This window comes from Bemisia tabaci, chromosome 1 (genome assembly GCF_918797505.1).
Source record: "Bemisia tabaci chromosome 1, PGI_BMITA_v3".
In the NCBI taxonomy this organism is placed as follows: domain Eukaryota; kingdom Metazoa; phylum Arthropoda; class Insecta; order Hemiptera; family Aleyrodidae; genus Bemisia; species Bemisia tabaci.
In genome coordinates this window covers 85,525,116-85,544,747 of record NC_092793.1, presented here as the reverse complement: position 1 = coordinate 85,544,747, position 19,632 = coordinate 85,525,116, and the positions used below count along the sequence as shown (strand labels likewise).

Sequence of the window (19,632 nt, the reverse complement as noted above, 5' to 3'; positions counted from 1 at the left end):
ATATGAAAATACGTTCTCTTACATTGTCAATTTATCAATGTTGAAACTTCAAATATGGGTATCTTGGTTGCGATGCCTCAAAATCTCTGCTCTTATTTTATTTGTTAAAAGGAGACTGAAACAAGAACATGGCCTGAAATTTTCATAGAATATTTTTCACTTAGAGAAGAAAAATCACTGAAGTTTTCAAGGCATGACTATAAGTGGTTTTCCATGCAAAAATAAAGCATGACAAGAAGTCTGCAATGCTGCCAACCGATATATGCATTTCTGCTGTTTCACCATCGATTTGCATCACTGGTCCAAATTTCACGATGCAGCTCCATGAGTGCAACAATTTCCCAGTGACACAACTCCACCTGCATTTCCAATGGCGTAAGGCAAGGGGGAGGGGTGTCAAATAGTGGTGAAAAGCGTTTTTCATGAATTCAGCATATTTGCCCAGTGTAGGCCAACTACTAGTTTCTCTGGGACAGCCTTTGTAGAATTTGAAAATCTGAACGATGAAACTGAGTGTTCCTAGGGACAAGAGTATTTCTTCTTGGGACATCTTCAGTTGTCATGATATTAACACTCCAATGATAATTTTCCTTTCTTCTGAGCAGGATGCTTGATCCGCTCACATCCAGTTGCACCTTACGACTCTGTGGTGTTCCTGGGTTTGAAGGTCGCACAAATGACGTCATTTACTGTAAGCCCAGAGTAAAAAGCAATGAACTGAAAGCTGTTGTTTATTTCGGAGGAGATATTCAGGTAAACATTTTCTCATGGATTTTATGTTTTCTGAAAACTTTCTAGTTTACGGGTGAACTTTTGATACGTGCTCATTTGTCAAACAAGCTCTTGTTCATTTTTCTGCATTGATAAACTGCGCTCATGTCTCATACTTATTGGGTTAGAAATATTTTGCCTGAAAATGTCGAGTTTTCAGGACTCAAAGTATTTCGCATTCTTCAGCCCTGGTGCTTGTACTTGTGCACTATCTGTAAATTAAGGTTTCGCAGAGTCTTGAATTGTCTTTGTGACCACTAGACCTTGAAAAAACTCTAGCTGGCTGTAAATTATGTGTATTACAAAGTTATCCTAAGTAATTCAAGCCTACTTTAAAGGTTCTTTTTTTCATTTACATATTTTTTATTTCTAATTTCTTCATGAATTTTTCTCCTCTCAGGACTTTCCTGAAAGTATGGAAATGCATCAAGATCACAAAAAGTATAGTTCCTGGAATTTAGATAACACGGCTGCTCACCTATCCTCAAGGTTTGCTGACTCACACGTTTTGATTGTGAGGCCGTTCAGGTAAGCACTCCTAATTTTCAGTTTAAATGTAGGAACCATTAAGTCTTAATTCGTTCTCATGTAAAATTATGACGTTCATCAAGTATCTCCTTTGTCATGTAGAGTTAAAATTATGCTTTCTTCTCTCAGGGAACTTCAAAAGGAAAGTGTGAGGAGTGCAACTTTTGTCATAGCAGGCAAACTGAGCATCATTATGAGGTCTTCGTGGGCTTAAGTATCTGAAAGGTGACAGACCGATAAAAATCATTTTTTTTACAGGATGTAAAAATTCATCTTGGTTTTGACAGTACATGCCTCAGAATAAAGGAAATTCAAACACAAGTTGCGATATTTGGCTTTATTTCAAGGAAATTTTAGATAATACTAAGAAAATACGCAGATTTTGAGAAAAAACTTGGTTGCTGTCTTATGAAAAGGCTTTAAAATAAAGAAATTAACATTTCAAGAAGCTTACCCAGTTATCACCTATCCTCTTCAAAGTCCTCCCCCGCTTTGTCGATGCATTTTTGCCACCTTTCCTTCAAGTGGGAGAAACACTGTTGAAATTCTTCAGCACGGTTTGTTTTAAATTTTTTTTATTTTTCTGAGGATCACCCATGATTTTTTTTGATGAAAGATTCTAGATAGGTCTCTAGATTGAAAACTTGAAAACCGCGCAATCGTAAGTGGGACTGTTTTTTTTTATATTCGACTTTTTCTATTTTCAAGGGTAAAATGGCGGCAGAAACCAATGTTTGACCACCTTAACCGACCGCCCTCTGGTCAAATTAAAAGCGATTTCTCAATGTGAAGTTGCGAATTTTCCCATTCAAACAATGTAAATTTGTGTTTTTTGTCATAGTTTGTTTGAGCCAATGAATCATTGAAACCAATGTTTGACCACCTTAACCGACCGCCCTCTGGTCAAATTAAAAGCGATTTCTCAATGTAAAGTTGCGAATTTTCCCATTTAAACAATGTAAATTTGTGTTTTTTGTCATAGTTTGTTTGAGCGTTCTACCGGGCCGATTTCCATGATTTTTGCGGTTATTGACAGGTGATAGGCCCTAGATGAACTGTAATCAGATTTTAGAAATAGGACCCAGGTTTTTTTACAATCAAGTAATAAAAGTGAGCGAATTTACTGAATGCTCCGCAACCTGCTGCCGCTATGCGCAGAAGGTTAAGTAGGTTGGTAGTCGTCTAAGACGTCGGAAGCGCCCACATGTTTTAAGACGTGGGTTCGATTCCTGACTCCTCAGCTACTCAATAATTATGACCTGATTAGCATTATTCGTTGTTTTACTGCAATGTTTCATTAATCAGTCATTGCAAAACGCGTTCTTTTGACTTCAATAATTTTTTTTTTCTTTATTCATCAAAAACAAAAATCATTTTATTCTCAAAGTAAAGTATAGCTCATATCATAATTTTTTAGGGGAAAAATAAAACCAACGTCGATAGGAGGGTGAAAAAAGAGCCGCGAAGCGGCCCATTGATTGCGCGAAGCGTCCTCAGGGGGTTGGGCCGCGTAGCCCCCTAGTTGTCTCATAGCTTTACAGTCTACCTGTGCCATCCCCGCAACATCCCCGATGTCCCCTTCCAAGAATTTCCCACTGACGCGGAGCCAAATTTGGCGGCCAAATGGACCTTCCTAAGTCTCGTGTCGTTGAGACCGGACCTTCACTCTCTCCAGAGAGCCTGCAACCACTTTAAGTCTGCCAATGGATCCTCTGGAAAGGTAGACCCGATGGGCAGAGACCGATGTCGAAGTGTTGGATTCACGCAAAAGGTAGACTCAGACCATCAGCACAGAATATTGCCTCAGATATATTCTGCTAGCCAGGATTAGCTTGCTGTGGGAGCCTAGCCAGGGATTGCCCCTGGACCCCCTGTTCCTCGCTTCGCGATGAACTGGCGACTCGCTCCGCGAGCCGCCTCTCATAGCTTTTTACCTTATAAATAACAAGAATGAGAAGACAACATCTTCGCCACTTCGGCCACGGCCACCATCTCGGATTTTGTTGATCTGTTTACTAATTTCAAGAAACAGATTTCTTCATTCAAGTACACGATCACTTTTTTTAAAACGCCGTTGATTTTATTCAAGAAAATAGAATTTTCTTGTTGCAAGAGAATTCTGAGTGCTTACATTGAGAAACCCGGTGTTTTCTTCCAAAACGGACCCACCTTGGAATTAGTAGAAAATCCAAGTCCACGCTGTTCAGTCAGGGACTGATTTTTATTTTCATCCTTTTTCATTGCAACGCGTGCGAGCAGCCACCGTGACCGCCGCGTCGGCCAGCGCACTCCTTCCCTCCGCGCTCGACCGGCAAAAGGCTAGTACCGCGCCAATCCGCTAGATGGCGCGCGGGTCTTGTAAGCCATGCCGTCTTTTTTGATCCCGCCCTTCCAGGAAAAGGCTCGGGAAAGTTTTATTTTTACTTTTGTATCCTAAGGAGGATACCATACGGTTACCTTTAGTTCACTCAGATTTTCATTTTGTTTCGATAAGAAGTTCAGGTTTTAGTTTATTGTTTGGTCTCGCGAATATCGAGCCGAAACAGCTCCAAGTAGGGTCCCCCGTGTGGTCGACTAATTTTCGCCATCGTTTGCCGATCTTATCCCGCTGGTAAACCAGTGGTGTTTCGTGTTTTCTTCGCATATCTTTCGCCATCTCACTGGCATCCAGTGACGTTTTAGATTTCCTACTGGAGTCCAGTAGTGTTTCATATAGGCTTCCTTCTATCTTTTTTTATTTCGATAGTTAGGTTCCTGCTGGCATTCCAGCAGTGTGCCCTACTGGTAATCCAGTAGTGATTCAGATACGCGTCCTAGTATTAAGTTTCTTCAAAGCTCTTCTAGCTTATCGTAATTAAAAGGTAAATTATAACCTAGTAAAGCTCTTCAAGCTAGTTTTCTTTATTTCATCAGCGTTTTCCTCGGCAATTTGTATCTCTTGGTCTTTTTTTCTTTTCAACAACCTAAGTATCAATTTCTCCATGTTCATCTAAATTAGTTTAAACCTTCCTTTCATGAGTTTCTTTTTTTGTTTTCGTTTAAGATTCAAAATTCTCGCGTTCCTTTTTTTTCAAAACCCAGACTCGCTCTGAAGCCGGCTCCGCGCAGCCTGGTATTCCAAATCGTCTCGTCAAGACTCAATTAGGGAATCCAGACTTGTTCTGTAGCCGGCCCCGCGCGGCCTGGTAGCCTTTCATAAATTAAAAACATACAGTCCACTTTTCAAAATTGCTCATTTCTTTCCTTCATTTATTTTTCTAATTTTATTTTGGGCCTCTGCCCAAACACACGCTTTTACTTAAATTTAGGAAGCCTTTTTTTTCAGTGCGTCTTAGAATCAATTAAACCATTTAAAAGAAATTAGATCAAAGAAATAAAGCATTAGAACATACCTGGTCGGTCTACTTTCAGAATAGCATCATGTACCAAGAAAGTTAATACACTAACACATTTATTTAAATGCAACAGCTCAGATATATTTGAGAGTTGCTTCAGTGGAACATACTTCTTTAGCTTGTAAAATGTCGTGGGACACTTACTTTAAAAGGTCATAATTTTTTAACCAGACATTTCCCCAGGTACGTAGCAGTAAGTTCTAACGCTTAGAAGTAAGGCCCTCTCCTTTTTTTCCATTATTGAAAGTTATTCAAGTATTTGAAAACCTCACATAAAAATGAATTTTTCGGGCTCCAAAAATTACAAACCAATTTCTTCCTCTTTTTTTCTTTTTGTTGGGGGGGGGGGGGTCAAAAATTATTAGGGATTACTTTTATAGTGGGGAAAGACAGGGTAATAAGAGAGTGGGTCAATAAGCTAGATTGGATTTTGCCGCTCTCTGGTGAGTGATAACGGAATTACCGCCGTGGGGAACGAATCTTGGTCCATTGCCGCGTTTCGTATTTAATTCTGGGCCGAATCGGAGGAGTGGCTGGGACAGGACCAGCGTGTAAACATACCCTCTTTTTGAACTGGGTTTCGAAGTTCGTGTATCTCGGCACTTTAATCAACATAAACTTAAGTAAACATTTTCATAAAAAATCGAACTATTTATCATTTTGTAGCTCAGGATATGGGGCTTCTTCCTGATACTCAGTTTTTTAGATTAGTTTTTTTTTTTTACTGATTTATGATGTTCTACTCTTATTGGCCCCGAGCGGTGACCCCTGTGGCTAATAAGAGAGTGAAGTCTTGCCAGGGAGGGGTACAATAGTAGAATGAACACTAAAACTGTTGGTGATTTTTTTTTTTCCTCATCAAATGACTCGAAACAGAAAAATAACAAACAATACAATACAACAAACAACACACAACAATACAATACAACAAAAAAATACAATTCCAATAAATAAAATTTTAATAAAATTTCTAAAATTGCTTTTTGAATTCATTTCTTAAACTTTCCGATTTTCAAGTATCAAAAGTTCATAACTCAAGAACCATTTGTCCGATCTCATTCAAATTTTGCAGGGCTATTAAGGGTGATGTAATGCTTGATCTTATATACTTTTCCTTACTTACAATTAAAATTTTATACGAGATATAGACCTGCTCTACTACTAGTCCAGGGGGTACAATAAGAGAAAAACAAATTGGAAAATATTTACATCTTTTTTTTCACTTAACTAAAGCACAGAAAACATTGAAACTTTGAGGAAGTGTTACTTGTTGATAGGTGCATATGCCCTATTTTTTTTCAAATTTGTAACTCAATTACAACTCCTCAAATAAGGGTGTCACTCTCTTATTACCCCACCGTCTCTCTTATTACCCCGTCTTCCCCTAAATCAAATAAAGGTCCTTGAAAAGAGCTCCTATGTTAGAACCAGACCAAGTTACTTTATTTTATTGATTCATTCAGTCATTTATGCACTCAAGAGTGGTTTGAATGTTTACCCCTTCCTCCTCCTTGAGTGGCTAAAAGTAAAAAACCCCCGGTTTTAAGCCCTTCTAATGGTCCTCTATGACCGCATATTTTTTGGATAGAAATGCAGTGCAGTCATATCTTATGGATAATGGTAATCTTCTTTTATGTTAATACCTTCTTATTTTCCTCAAACTGTCTTCCCAAATAATTGCACAGGAAATCGCTCTTTTACTCTTATCAAATTATCTTTTCCAACGAGAAGTTTTCTTGATAAAACTGCTAGTTTGAAAACAATTCATAAAAACCTTCCATTTTTTATTTTTCATCTTTGCAGCCTTTTTTCATGTCTCCCCTGCCATTGGCCAATTTGAAGTAAAACCTGTTTCACTAATTCATCTGCTTCTTTTTTGATTTTAGGATAGGATTCAAAACATTCAGTTGTTACGATAATTTTGTTCCAAGTTCTGACTGTGGCGTTCCTGAGCATACACCAACCCATCATGCTTTGCAGCACCTTGAATGTCTCTTAAAAAGTATTTCCGCCAAACTAAAAATGCTCATGCCTAGCGAGCCTCCATTAAGTTGTAATAATGAATTGGTACAGGTCAGTGAAGTTTTACCATGTACTAGCTACCCATTCGTATTTCGCTTGTTCCAATCTGTAGATCCTGAACGGCAGTACCATCATTTGAAAAATCCTACGAAAACATGAGTACTAATTATTAATTAAATTTTAGTAGTAAAGGTTCCTGGCAAAATTTGAAAATCTATCAAATTAGAAAGTATAGAAAATTAACCTAAATCGAAACCAAAGAGTCCAAAACCGATCCATCTCTGCCCGAAACACTATCCCCTGAAAGTGGGGAACAGAGCTCTTCTCTACAAAATATCAGGTCGCTAAATTGACGTAGAGAGTTGGGAAGTCCATGTTTTCAAGTAATCTAGTGTGAAGAATCCAAATTTTGTTGAGAATTTCGTCCGAATTCCTAGGCAAGTTTTGAATTCAAAAAGTTTCAAAAGTTCCTTCCTCTACCCCATCAGTAAAGCCTTAGGAGTCTACAGAACAACATTCCTTCTAAATATTCTTAATGGTTCTCAACTGTTAAAATTCAAAGTTAGGCGCTAAAGATTTGGTAGAGTATAAAAGTTTGCTTTAAATTTGACTTTTTTTATATCATTTGATCCTAAAAAGAAGTTCCCTGGGAATTTGGTTCCAGACTGTCCCTCTATTTTTTCACAGTTCTTTCCGCCTCCTCAGCACAGTGTTTCATCCAGTCGCAGTTCCAATGAGCAGCACTAGTCGTAAGTTCCAGTCGCTGTTTTGGTGAGATGTTGTGAATCACAGCGAGGAAGACTGCCCTGGTAATGCACTAATGTCCACAAAAGGATTAATGAAAAGGGAAGCAAAAAACTGACCATCATGGCAATCCAAGTTGTTCCCATGCATACAATTTTTACAATGCGTTTTGCATGAAAAACGCTAGTCGCCTTCTCTGCAGCATGCTGTCCTAACTTAAAATTTACTGCGTCCAATATGAGGCAAAGCAACAGTTGCTTGCTGGAGACAGAAACCGACGAAACTTTCAAACCATCCCCCACCCCCACATTTCTACAATGGGCCTGTTGCAAACTTTTGCTAGAGCAAAACTAAGAGTTGTTTCCTGCAGATAATGCCCCCAAAATCACGATGAGCGCATCGGCAAAGTCTGAAATGCACTCATAACTTCACAATCTGCGTAAGATATTTGCGTTTTTTGAGCTTCCCGCTTCGGAAACGATACTACGGTACAGGTGAACATTTTGTTAGAGGAGTCGTTCCATTGGCGACAATACTCATCATGGCCGACGCCAGTCCGCCAAAACACGTGTGATGGGACGAGATAACACCTGAACAGGATTAAACCATAACAATCGGCGTGTTTACGTTCATATTTTCCTCGCCCGCCTTAATTGACCTTGAACTCTCCTCGAATTACGTGAGGAACTGCGCAAGCGTCGGCCATGATGAATATTGCCGACGATGGAGCGACTCCTCTAACAAAATGTTCACCTGTGCAGTAGTATCGTTTTTGAAGCGGGAAGCTCAAAATAACGCAAATTTCTTACGCAGATTGTGAATTTATGAGTGCATTTCAGACTTTGCCGATGCGCTCATCGTGATTTTTGAGGCATTATCTATAGGAAACACTTCTTCATTCTACGCTAGCAAAAGTTTGCAACAGGCCCATTTGTTTCAGACAGTCAGGACGTGATCGTCATTATCAGTATCAGTACAGTAAATATATATACATATATAGTCGCTCCTACTACGCACTCTGGCGTTCTGCGACACCCAAATGCCACATATGCCCATCCTCTCAGAGGTTATTGGGCAACTACCTTTGCAACATCTCTCCTTCAAAGCCCTACTGGGTCATTCCATTGTAACGGGTGTGACAACAATTTAACTTTAATCAAGAATTTAAACTCTTTCTTGGGGTTTAATTAAAAAATTATCTGCAGTAGCAGAAAGAACTTTTTTTATAGATCATTTTAGTTTATCAGAAATTGTTTTTACTTTGTTCCATTCCTCAGGAAAAAATTAAAAGGCTGCGCAACGGGCGTGACCGATTTTGGAAGTGAGTTTTTCCTCAGTGAGTGTAAAGTGGAAACTCAGCGAATTTTATCAATTTAAAAATCTGATTAAATTATATGATGAAGCCACGGGTTTTTGCTTCATCTGCCGATGATCCGTTTTCGATTATCTTTTTTTCTTTCCTTGAAAAATGGGAGAGTTTGCGTAACGGGTGTGACGTAACGGGTGTGACAGATTGTCTCTCTGAGGTCCATCATTTCTGAGAGAAATGAAAAGTTAAAAAACTTACTTTTCTTTTCATACTCTTATTGTAGGCAATCCTAAGCAGTAAATCAATCAGCAATTTGACGCATTTTAATGTAGAACATGCCAAAACTACATTTTTCTACAGGGTGGCCCAGACCTACCGTCCCAGGGCTTTTCTTCGGGTAGCTCAGGATTCCCCTTTCGTCCCCGCGGTCCTGGACCTTGCATGATCCAAATTAACCAAAAAAAAATCCTGGTACGATAGGTCTAGGCCTATAGTAAAGTGAAAATATTTCAATCCAATCGGAGAGAGTTCAACGAGTTCTATTTGAAGTCCTTTTGAGATAGGTGTATTCACTTTAAATACTGTAATATGGCAAAAAAGTTGGCTATCTCTCTCTTATTAGATGTATACATACCTCTAATTGTGCATATGAGTGTATTTCTTGTGATAACCATAGAAAAAATGGTGAGAAGTGAGGCAACATCTGCATAATTGAAGCCTCTTCTCATTAACGTGTCACACCCGTAACGTGTCACACCCGTAACGTGTCACACCCGTAACGTGTCACACCCGTTACGCAGTTTTGCCTATCAATTGTTGAAATAAAAATTTGGAAAAAATACTCCAAAGCTGTACTTGACTTGAAGACGTACGGAAAAAATTAGCATCTCAAAATAACATGAATTAAAATAGTTACATTAAAAAACCCATGTTTTGCGTAACGGGTGTGACAGTCAGTACACTTAGTTTTAAAAGTTACATATAATACACAGTAATTACTTTTAAAAATTGAAACTTTGCAGGAGCACATTGAATCAGTTTCTTGACAACTGCAAACATAAACTGAAACTTGGTTTTGGCGGGAACACCAGAAAATATTGCTACCAAACTGTCACTCTTTTCACAGTAGGATGAAGCTAACCAATGGGGTTACGAAACACGTGAAAATTGCGAGAAAAAAAACAAAACGGATGTAAACCCCATATATTTCCAAAAACTAGGAGTATTAAGGAGTCCAAAAATAAATATTGTTGGGTCATTTGGAGGGGGGGAAAAAAATTCCCTCCGGACTACCTAGGCGTGGAATGACCCTACTGCCATCCCTTTATGGAATAGTCATATTTTGTTCGACGAAACATGTTTTCTGACTTTTGTTATTTGCGCCACTTTTTTTAGCAGCCAATGAGAGTGGAGCTGCCAAAAGTGAGGTTAGAAATCCTGTTTCAACTGTTTCAACCTCGCCGAAACAAGCTTGGAGGACGTTCCGATAGTTTCGAAACAATGTTCCGAAAACGTTGCCAAATTGTGCAAAATAAAAAAATAGGCCACGCCCCTTAACATAAAAAACATTTGAACAAAATACGGTTGTTACGAGGTGTTACGAGGTGTTCCGAATTGTTTCGTCGAACAAAATACGACTAATGAGTGATGCAATATTGGAACTAATGAAGATATATTGGAAATTTTGAAATATATAAATGAAACTGTCAGAACTTATAAAAAAAAAACGTAATTATTTGATAATTTTGATATAATCTATTTTTAAACCGTGTATATATATGTAGGATCGACGTCGAAATAAATAGCAAAAATGGTACGATATACAGGGTGTCCCAAAAATCTGTACCCCCGTTCTAAAATTTTCCCTAATGGAGCAATTGAGAAGAAACTTAGGGAATGTTTCTAAGTCAAAGAGAACTACTTTTTGGCACATCCAAAATTTTGCGGAGCATCCTTCGGAAGGGGGGGGCTAAAACTTTTTTTCAGATGGAAACACCCCCTTACCCTGTGAAACCTCGTTTGAAGGAGGCTAAAAAAGGCCATTTTTTCGCGCAATCCGCAAGTCGACATGCTTACTTTATTTCAAGATGGCGGCCAAAAATGGCGGAAAATTGGCATTTTAGCTATTAGTCGATGTATTTATCTGAAACTCCGAATCGGGGATAACGAATGTGCTGGAGTCAGTATTTGTGATGTTTATCAATGAATTTGCATCAAATCGTGGTATCTGAGGGTATTTGAGAATAGAAAAATCAAATTTGGTTTTATTTTTTAAATTCATCGAAGCCCACTTATAATTGCAGCCAAAAATGGCGGGAAATAGTCATTTTAGCAAAAACTTGGTTGTCTTGAAAAAAGCCCCATCCTCCGTCCATCATCAAGCTCAATGCTTTGCCGTTGATGCACTGCTCCCACAACCAGCTTCTCTGTTTTGGACACACTAACATCCAAGCCCCATCCCCTATATTCTTCTACCAACTTCCGCTCTATATAATTCACATCCTTCTCATCTCGAGCCATTACGATATGGTCCTTAGCAAAGCATAGGGTATAAATGGTCTGCCCATCAAGGAGTGGAATGCTCATCCCCGCAACTTTCCTTTTCCACTCCTCCAACATGTGCTCTAGGTATACTTTAAATAATGTTGGTGACAAACAGCAGCCTTGTTTTACTTAGCCCTTTTGAGACGAAGAAACCTTTGGACAACTTCCTGTGAGATTTATAACTCTTGCTATCGTGCCGCTCAGTATCAGTAGAAGCAATTCAATTTTTATTGATTACAGCAGCACTCATAAATGATGTTTAAAACAGCCTTAGCATGGAAAAAATTAGTCTCATGCAAAATCTTCCTGAAAGTACTTAAGTCTATGTATTTGAGGTCAGAAACGCTATGGAAACGGGGTGCAGATCTCAATGGTGCTCCGCCCTCTTAACTTGAATCTTGCATTGGGATCTCTGTCCACTCTTGATTCAATCTAATTCTCCATAAGGACTATGAGAGTGGATAACCTCGTAAAGTGGAACACCTGCCTATGAGATCGTTCATGCAGCGAAAAATGGAGTGCTCCAATTCCTACTCGGGATAGGGCAATTTATATGTCTAAAACTCTTTCCCTTTATCTTAATTCTTGAATTTCATTCGTTTCAAAACGCATTCCTCATTACTGACTTTATTTTAACAGCATGTATACCAAACCCAGATAAATACTCGTGATCATGGGGTTGAGGTGAATTAATTTTTCATGATTGATAATTTTTTCCTTTTTGCTTCAGAACATATGAGCGGAAATGAACGACTTGCGAAGAAAGTTGAAGAAAGCTCAAACTGTATTTCTCTTACATTATTTCAGTAGGTCCAGACCGTCTCTTTTCTTTATTAGCAAACTTCTCGTTTATTTAAGTAATTGTATGCACTTTGGAATACTTTTTCTACTTGTTTTAGCAGACTTAATGTAATATATAGCCATAGAAACTCATCTAAATACATGGATTGGACAGAAACATGGTCTGATCGATGGATCAATTGGCCTGTTGTAAACTTTTGCTAATGCGTAAATTAGAGTTGTTTCTGATGGAAAGTGTGTCCAAAATCACAATGAATGCATTGGCAAAGTCTGAATTGCACTTCAAACTTTACAATCTACATAAAAATTTTGCGTTTTTTTAAGCCTCTCGCTTCAAAAACAATACTACAGCCTAGGTGAACACTTCATAAGAGGAGTCATTCTATTCAACCCAGAACAGCGCACTAGGATGATACACAATATTTAACATGACTGATGCTTCAACGTGCAAATCGTGAGGAAGCACCCCGGGAGGCCTTTATCAACGCAAGGAATATGTAAATATTAACGTGCCGGTTGATAAAATACCGTCTCATCACGTGTGTTTTGGCGGGCTGATGTCGGCTTTGTTGAACATTGCGCGGTGCCTTGGTGCGCAAGGGTTGGATGGAACGCCTCCTATCATGAAATGTTCACCAGTACCGTAGTATCGTTTTGAAAGCGGGAAGCTCAAGAAAACGCAAATTTCTAACGCAGTGCATATTATACTTTGCCAATGCGCTCTTCGTGATTTTGAGTAATTTACCATACGGAGCAACTCTTATTTTTGCTCTGGCAAAAGTTTGCAACGGGCCCATTTTGGACCTCTTGGGTTCGATTTAGGTTAATTTTCTGTTCTTTCTGATTTTGTTGGATTTCAAAATTTTGCCAGGAACCTACGCTACCAAAATTAGGGCCACCCTCTCTCCTCCCAAGGGAGTCCAGTAGGGTGTCCCACTTTGAGGGTCACCTCCGAATTTCGATGATGGTACCGAGTTTTGCGAAAATCAAGTTGCTCAACCTCTAAGAAGTTTCTATGTAGTCTCTAAATAAACCCCCTACAAGGAAAACAATTTTAAAAAATTTTAATCCGTGCCTTAAAGGGCCTAAATCCTCAATTCAAAAATTTTGGCAAGCGAAATATGAATCCAAAGGGAAAATCGCAGGTTACGTTCCTTTGGAGGGAAATTTCGTCGGTCTTGGCGTATCTTGAAGCGTAAGGTCACAAACGGCCCCATGACGACGTGAGGCTGTGGGCCGGCGGGGCGCTGAGCGCGCGCGAAGGGTTGCGAATCGCAGCATTGCACTGGCATAGAGGAACGGACGGCGGGGTGAGAGGGGGAAATCAGGTGGAGAAGCATCCACATTTTCTATCCATAATGAAAATGCAGTATACTTTTTCAATATAGATGTGGAAATATGAGGCGTACAAGGAAGTGATGAAAAGAGTGACAAATAGTTTGTACGATTAGGAGCGCAAGTGGGGAATATTTGCCTTAACTACAGAACAGCTCTGAAAATCACTGGTAGTAAAGGCTGCCATTGTCAACATACCTGTTGATCATCAAAACAGAAAATTCTTATCCACCGGAAATAACGGAAACCACTGGTATTTGATTAATTAAAAAGATATGTGCGATGTTGTTGGATAGTAAGCCCTTTACACGATCAAATGCGGCTAATGTTAATTTAATCGGAAAAGTTGAAGAGTAATAGGATGAAAGAAAATTGCCCCAAATTCGGGAAGTGCTCCAAGTGTTTTTCTATCATGTGAAGTGTTTACACATGAATGTCAATGACAGTGCGTGGAAAACCTCTGATCTGGTAATTCCAATATGGAATGAAAAATGTAGAATCCCTGTGATACATAGTGTCCATGTTTTTAAAAAAAAATTTATACTTCTATGAGGAGTGGAGGTGTGTATCAAAAAATGCCAGCCGTCGATCGCTGGTTCAAAAGAATTTGGAGACTGATTTTGCTTTAAGCAATAATGCTCTAGATCTCATGGAAAATGAAGAGGATAAAGCATTTTTAATTCTTTAGCGGAAACCTGAATGAGAAGGCATAATATCCACTGTGAAGGATACCATTCTTGCAGCAAAGAAGAGGAGAGCAGACAAGAAGAAAGCTCGCGCCCAGGAGAGAGTTTCCAGATAGGATAAATTCAAGCTCGCTTATGAGTCTTGCCGAGTGGAAGATAGTAAGTTTTTTCATTTCATGTGAAATCATTGAAGGTTGTATGTATCAATAAGACTCTTGTTTGCCCTCCTTTTCATTGGTACATTTGACGCAGCATCAAGTAGAAAGTTATATTCGAGAGGTTCAATCTGGCTCCGCCCACTTACAGCTGATGTTGATTACCTGGCCTCACCCACGGGTATATATGACACATTAGTCACTGATATACACAACCTTCCCAGTAGCCGAGTGGTCAAGTGCTTCACCTTTGGCGCCTGAGAGCAGGGTTCAAAACTCGACTAATCCCATAGTTTTTGTTGAGCTCAGAAAAAAGGTCAACAATATTAAAGATAAATCAAGCTCAATCAGCTTCAAAGTTTACGGTCGGTCTTTTTTGTTTTTCATTGAGGTGGTCACCTTTTTCAAAAACTCTGAATTATACATGTCCATGTTAATGGGAGAATGGTCAGAATCTAATTCTTTGGTAATTTCAGGTATCCCACAATCTACTGAGTTCAAGGCAGTATTCTTAACTATGAAATGTAACATTGTTACAGACCTTTTATTGATTCATACTCATATTAAATCTCAATTAAGCTTATTTCGTTTTTCAATTGATTGTTTTTTTTTTTTTTTTTTTTTTTTTTTTTTTTTTTTTATCTTTTATGGTTGTGTAATCCGTAAGCATATTTTCCTCGAAAAGACTTTAATTTGTTATTTAATTTTGAGTATATTGCATGTATGAGAATTTGTATATACGTTTTCCTGAAGAGATTTTATATTTGTTTTAAACTCATCTGTTTTTTATGTTGAATGTGTTCGTCAATACGTTTAGTGTCATAGTCAACAATAAAACTGATAATTTTTGTCTTTGTTCTCAACTCTGTCACCTCTTATACTTCACTTCCTGTTATCGCATTTAGACGCAGCGCGGTGCCCGGCGCGCCCCGCCGGCTCGTAGCCTCACGTTGTCATTGGGCCGTTTGTGACCTTACGCTTCAAAATACGCCAAAACCGACGAAATTTCTAACTATAGGGCCGTAACTTGCGATTTTCCCTTAGAATTGATGTGTCGCTCGCCAAAATTTTTGAATTTTGAATTTAGGCCCCATGAAGCACGGGTTAAATTTGTTTTTAAATTTTTTCATTTAAGGGGGTTCATTTAAAGACTACATAGAAACTTTTTAGAGGTTGAGCAACTTGATTTTCGCAAAACTCAAAAATAATGTACACCTTAAGGTACCCCCTAAATCGTTAACCCCACGTACAAAAATAAGAATTCAGTCAAGAAAGAAAATCCAAAACAATTTTTAAGGGTTGTGCAACGCCAGAAACTACCCCTCGGCATCGGGCAAAATCCTGCATGTTGCCCAATGTTCCAATTTGTTGTAATGTTAAAACTGAGCTAGAGCTTCAAAAATTTGACAGTAAGCACTTATGCTTCGGTACTCTGAAGGAAAATGATTGGTCATGTCATCGTGCATCCCAACTTTTATCTACAACCTCTCAAAATCGGCTAAAAACGCGCAAATTTTCAAATGTTGTATTTTTGTCTAAAGACGATTATCTCAGTTGCCAGAGTGGAATTAAACGTAAACTTACAATTAATTGCAGTTTAATACTAATTTTAACCAAAATTCATGTCTCACTTCATAACCCTCTCCCCCCCCCTGTATTTTTGACCGTACTTCAACGTTGCCAAAGTCGCTATAGGTGCGCAGGAACTTTTTTCTTTTTTCCATTAAATATTATATTTTTATTCATATTCTTACATTTTGAATGTCTATGTGATGTTTCACTAAAGTGGTACTTTCTCATAAAAAATAGGAAAGCATGATGTGGGCCACAGTACGTTTTAAACACTTTTCATGCGGTCAACATATCACCCGCGATTTTTTTGCAGAAATGTCAACTAGAAGACCTACTGATTGAGAAACAACAAACCGCGAAATCTGTAGTTTGGCCGTTTTTGAGAAAATGCGATTTTTCGCTTTTTTGGCGGGAATATCGGGTCAAGGCGCTGAAAAAGTCAAGTTAGGCTGTTTTTGTGGCTCGTAAATGCATATCCTATACATGTTTAGTCAATCAAGTGCCAGTAGATAGCTATTCGTGCATATTGCCCAAAATTCATATCCTTAAATCCACGACTTTCGGGTTTTTGGGGGGGGGGGGGGGGTTAGTCAAGGAGAAATCCGAAAAAAAAGGGTTAACCCGGAATAAATTGCTTAACAAACTTTTCTTATGTAAACGTCTTTAGGAGGTCCTATTGAACAACATACCAAAATTTTACCATGGTTCGATCCCGGAACACCCCCCAAAATTGCATAAATTTCAAAATGGCGGCCGTAATAAGGCCTCTGGGGGTTCGATTTTTTTTTAAAATACGCATACAGTGTCATGTGAGGTGTCAACTCCCATGTAATTTTGGTCGTAGATTTCAGATATGAAGTCAAAAAAGTCCCCCGGTCAAAACGGGGTCCCCCAAATCCAAGATGGCAGCCAATTTTGAAAGACAAGAGGGTGGATTTTTAAAAAGTTCGCGTGATAAGGCAAGTGAGGTATCATTTCTTATGTAATTTTGGTCGTAGATTTCATTTATGAAGTCATAATAGCCCTCAAGTCATAGGGATTGCTCCAAATGCCAAAATGACGGCCAGATTTGAAAGGCAGGAGGGTGAATTTTTGAAATGTTTATGCGACAGCCCTAGTAAAAGTGAATCAACCTGACGTCAGGCTGTGTTTCATAAACTGCCCTGAGTCAGACTGATATCAGCCTGAATAAGTCCGAAGTGCCGCGACAGTTAGGGAAATGCATAATTCCTTCATCTTTAAATACCAGGCAATGCTAGTTAAAAGTTTCAAATTAAGAAGAGTCAATAACTATGCATGTGATACAATTACTTTATTTATTTTGCTATGAAATCAGCCTTATGATAGGATGAAAATGCATGTAATTCAGTGTCATCTATACTATAAGCTCCAAGACCTCCTAATTTTGCGAAACTGGTAACGCTTAGTTCCAGCGTTCTACCGGGCCGATTTTCATGATTTTTGCGGCTATCGACGCGCAATTGTCTCTAGATAAGCCAACTCTTTTCAGATTTTCAAAATATGGCCCAGGTTTTTTTATATTACGTGGTAAAGTTGCGAATTCTCCCATTTAAACAATGTAAATTTATACTTTTTGTCATAGTTGGTTTGAGCGTTCTACCGGGCCGATTTCCATGATTTTTGCGTAAATCGACAGGTAATAGGCCCTAGATGAGCCCGCTGCAACCAGATTTTGGAAAAAGTACCCAGGTTTTTTTAAAATCACGTTATAAAAGTGAGTGAGTTTACAGAATGCTCCGGTACTGCTACCGCTATGCGCGGGAGGATGCGCAGTGGTCGAGGAGGTTGCGCAGTAGCTGGGTAGCCTGAGCATCAGCTCTACACTTATCTACACAAGATTCGCACCAGCGACCCCACGTCGAGCGGTGGCCGAGTCGTCTAAGACGTCGAATGCATTCACTTAGAATTCAGTGTGGGTTCGATTCCCGACTCATGAAATCTAAATAACTACCTGACTAACAATGTGTATTGTTTTACTGCAATATTTCATCAAGCAGTCATTCCAAAACGCGTCCTTTTAATTTTAAAGTAATTTTAAGCAAAGTTTAAAATTAAAGCATACCTCATATCGTAATTTTTTAGGGGAAAAATAAAACTAACACTGATAGGAGGGTAAAAACAGGGCCGCGAAGCGGCCCATTGATGGCGCGGAGCGCCTTTAGGGGGTTGGGCCGCGTAGCGGCCAGGGGGCGTAGCCCCCTAGTTTTTCACTAACCTTTAAAGATAATCATGATTGCTCTCTTTAGTTACTATAGCTTTTCCTATTTTTCTTTTCATACTTTTAGAAATGAGTTAATCAAAAACAGACAGAGGCACCAACTTGTCGCCTTGATACCATAAATGCCCTGAAAAAGTGGCAAATCCAACCTCTGATACTTTCTAATCAATACGCTTGTACTGAAGCAACTCTTTTGTAAAAGGCTAATCATCTGGAGGGGCTCTTGTTGGAAGCTGAGACGTGTACCAGCAAAAATATAAACTCTTTAAATGTACAAGCATAGTCTTTGAAGGCCTTTCAATTCACTTTCTGTTGGGTCAAATTGATGCCGAAAAATGGTCGCAGTTTCAAAATCAGAGGGATGACCTTTCCTGTTATTATCACTAAAGCATCACTGGTTAATTGTGCAAAGAGGAAGGAGTTATGCATCTCCTCAACTGTTCAGGCACATGGCCACCTATTTTTGGAAAACTATTCTTGTTGCTAAAGTATAGGCAACCAATTTTTTAATTAATGATAAATGACACCATGAGTGTCGTTTATTGATGAATCAGAGGTGAAAGTATTAATTTAAAGCTGCCAGAGCAGTAATTTTATCTGACAAGCGTGACCGTCTAAATGCAAAACCAACTTAAGACAGATCTCAGAAACTTAGCGTCACCGCATGGAGATGTTAACTGAATAACTACTTACCAATTTATTTACGCAACTAGGGGAATTTCTTTGGTAAATTATTTTGCTTAAGAGGAAGTCCTGACTGTAGAAAAAAAGCAATAATACCTGTACCAATAGCGTAACTGTGTATGCACCATAGTAGTCACTTACAAAGAACAGACACGAACAAACACTGATAACAAACATTGAACAAGAGAGCAGAACTGGATTAAGTTACTGTAGCCCCTAACTTATTTTTAAACCTTAATTTGAAGAGCCATAAGACACACCTCAGATGTGTAATCACTTGGTTCAGGGCTGAGGAACCTTGAACTACATGAGATCATATCAGTGAAGTTTGAGGGGTCATAAAGCTGTAATACTAGATAAAAGGTGAACTTCTAACTCTTGAATGAATTCAGGACCACATACTTAAGATAAAGAAATTGCTAAACATTTGATCTGAGGCGAAAATGAAAAGAGAATGGTCCAAAAAAAGAATGTCAGGGTTTGGACTTAAAAGAACTGACTTTCGGAATCAACATCTTGATGAGCCAATAGACTGTTGCTCCAGGTTGTAAAATACGATGAATATCATTGTCTAATGCTTGGTTGAAGTCGAAAATGGATTAAAATTAATGAAAATTAAGAGATTTTGAGTTGTTTGGATCCTTTGTGCTATCCATTTTCGTTTGTTTATGACCCCGACGTTTCCGATGGCTGATGCTTGGTCGATGGCACGGTGAATAAGCTGGGAGTGCGCCGCCAAAAATCTGCAGTAGGTATGGTGTCACAACGGCGGATGGGAACTTTGAAAATTCGCGAACTTTAACAACTTTTTCACTAAAAAGGAGTTTGTTTCGGACAAAACCAAGTG

The 19,632-nt window shown here is 38.8% G+C and overlaps 1 protein-coding gene across 12 annotated transcripts in view; it reads left to right on the top strand.

Annotated features, from left to right (window-relative positions):
* The window catches only part of LOC109041386 (mitochondrial protein C2orf69 homolog), a 74,808-nt gene that overhangs the window by 35,674 nt on the left and 19,502 nt on the right, over positions 1–19,632 (top strand). For all 12 annotated transcript variants that reach the window (XM_072306352.1, XM_072306346.1, XM_072306354.1 and 9 more), the window contains 3 exons: positions 606–753; positions 1,172–1,299; positions 6,581–6,767. In XM_072306352.1, the coding sequence (XP_072162453.1) occupies positions 607–753; positions 1,172–1,299; positions 6,581–6,767 (462 nt within the window). In that variant the 5' untranslated portion in view covers position 606. The remainder of the gene's footprint in view (positions 1–605; positions 754–1,171; positions 1,300–6,580; positions 6,768–19,632) is intronic.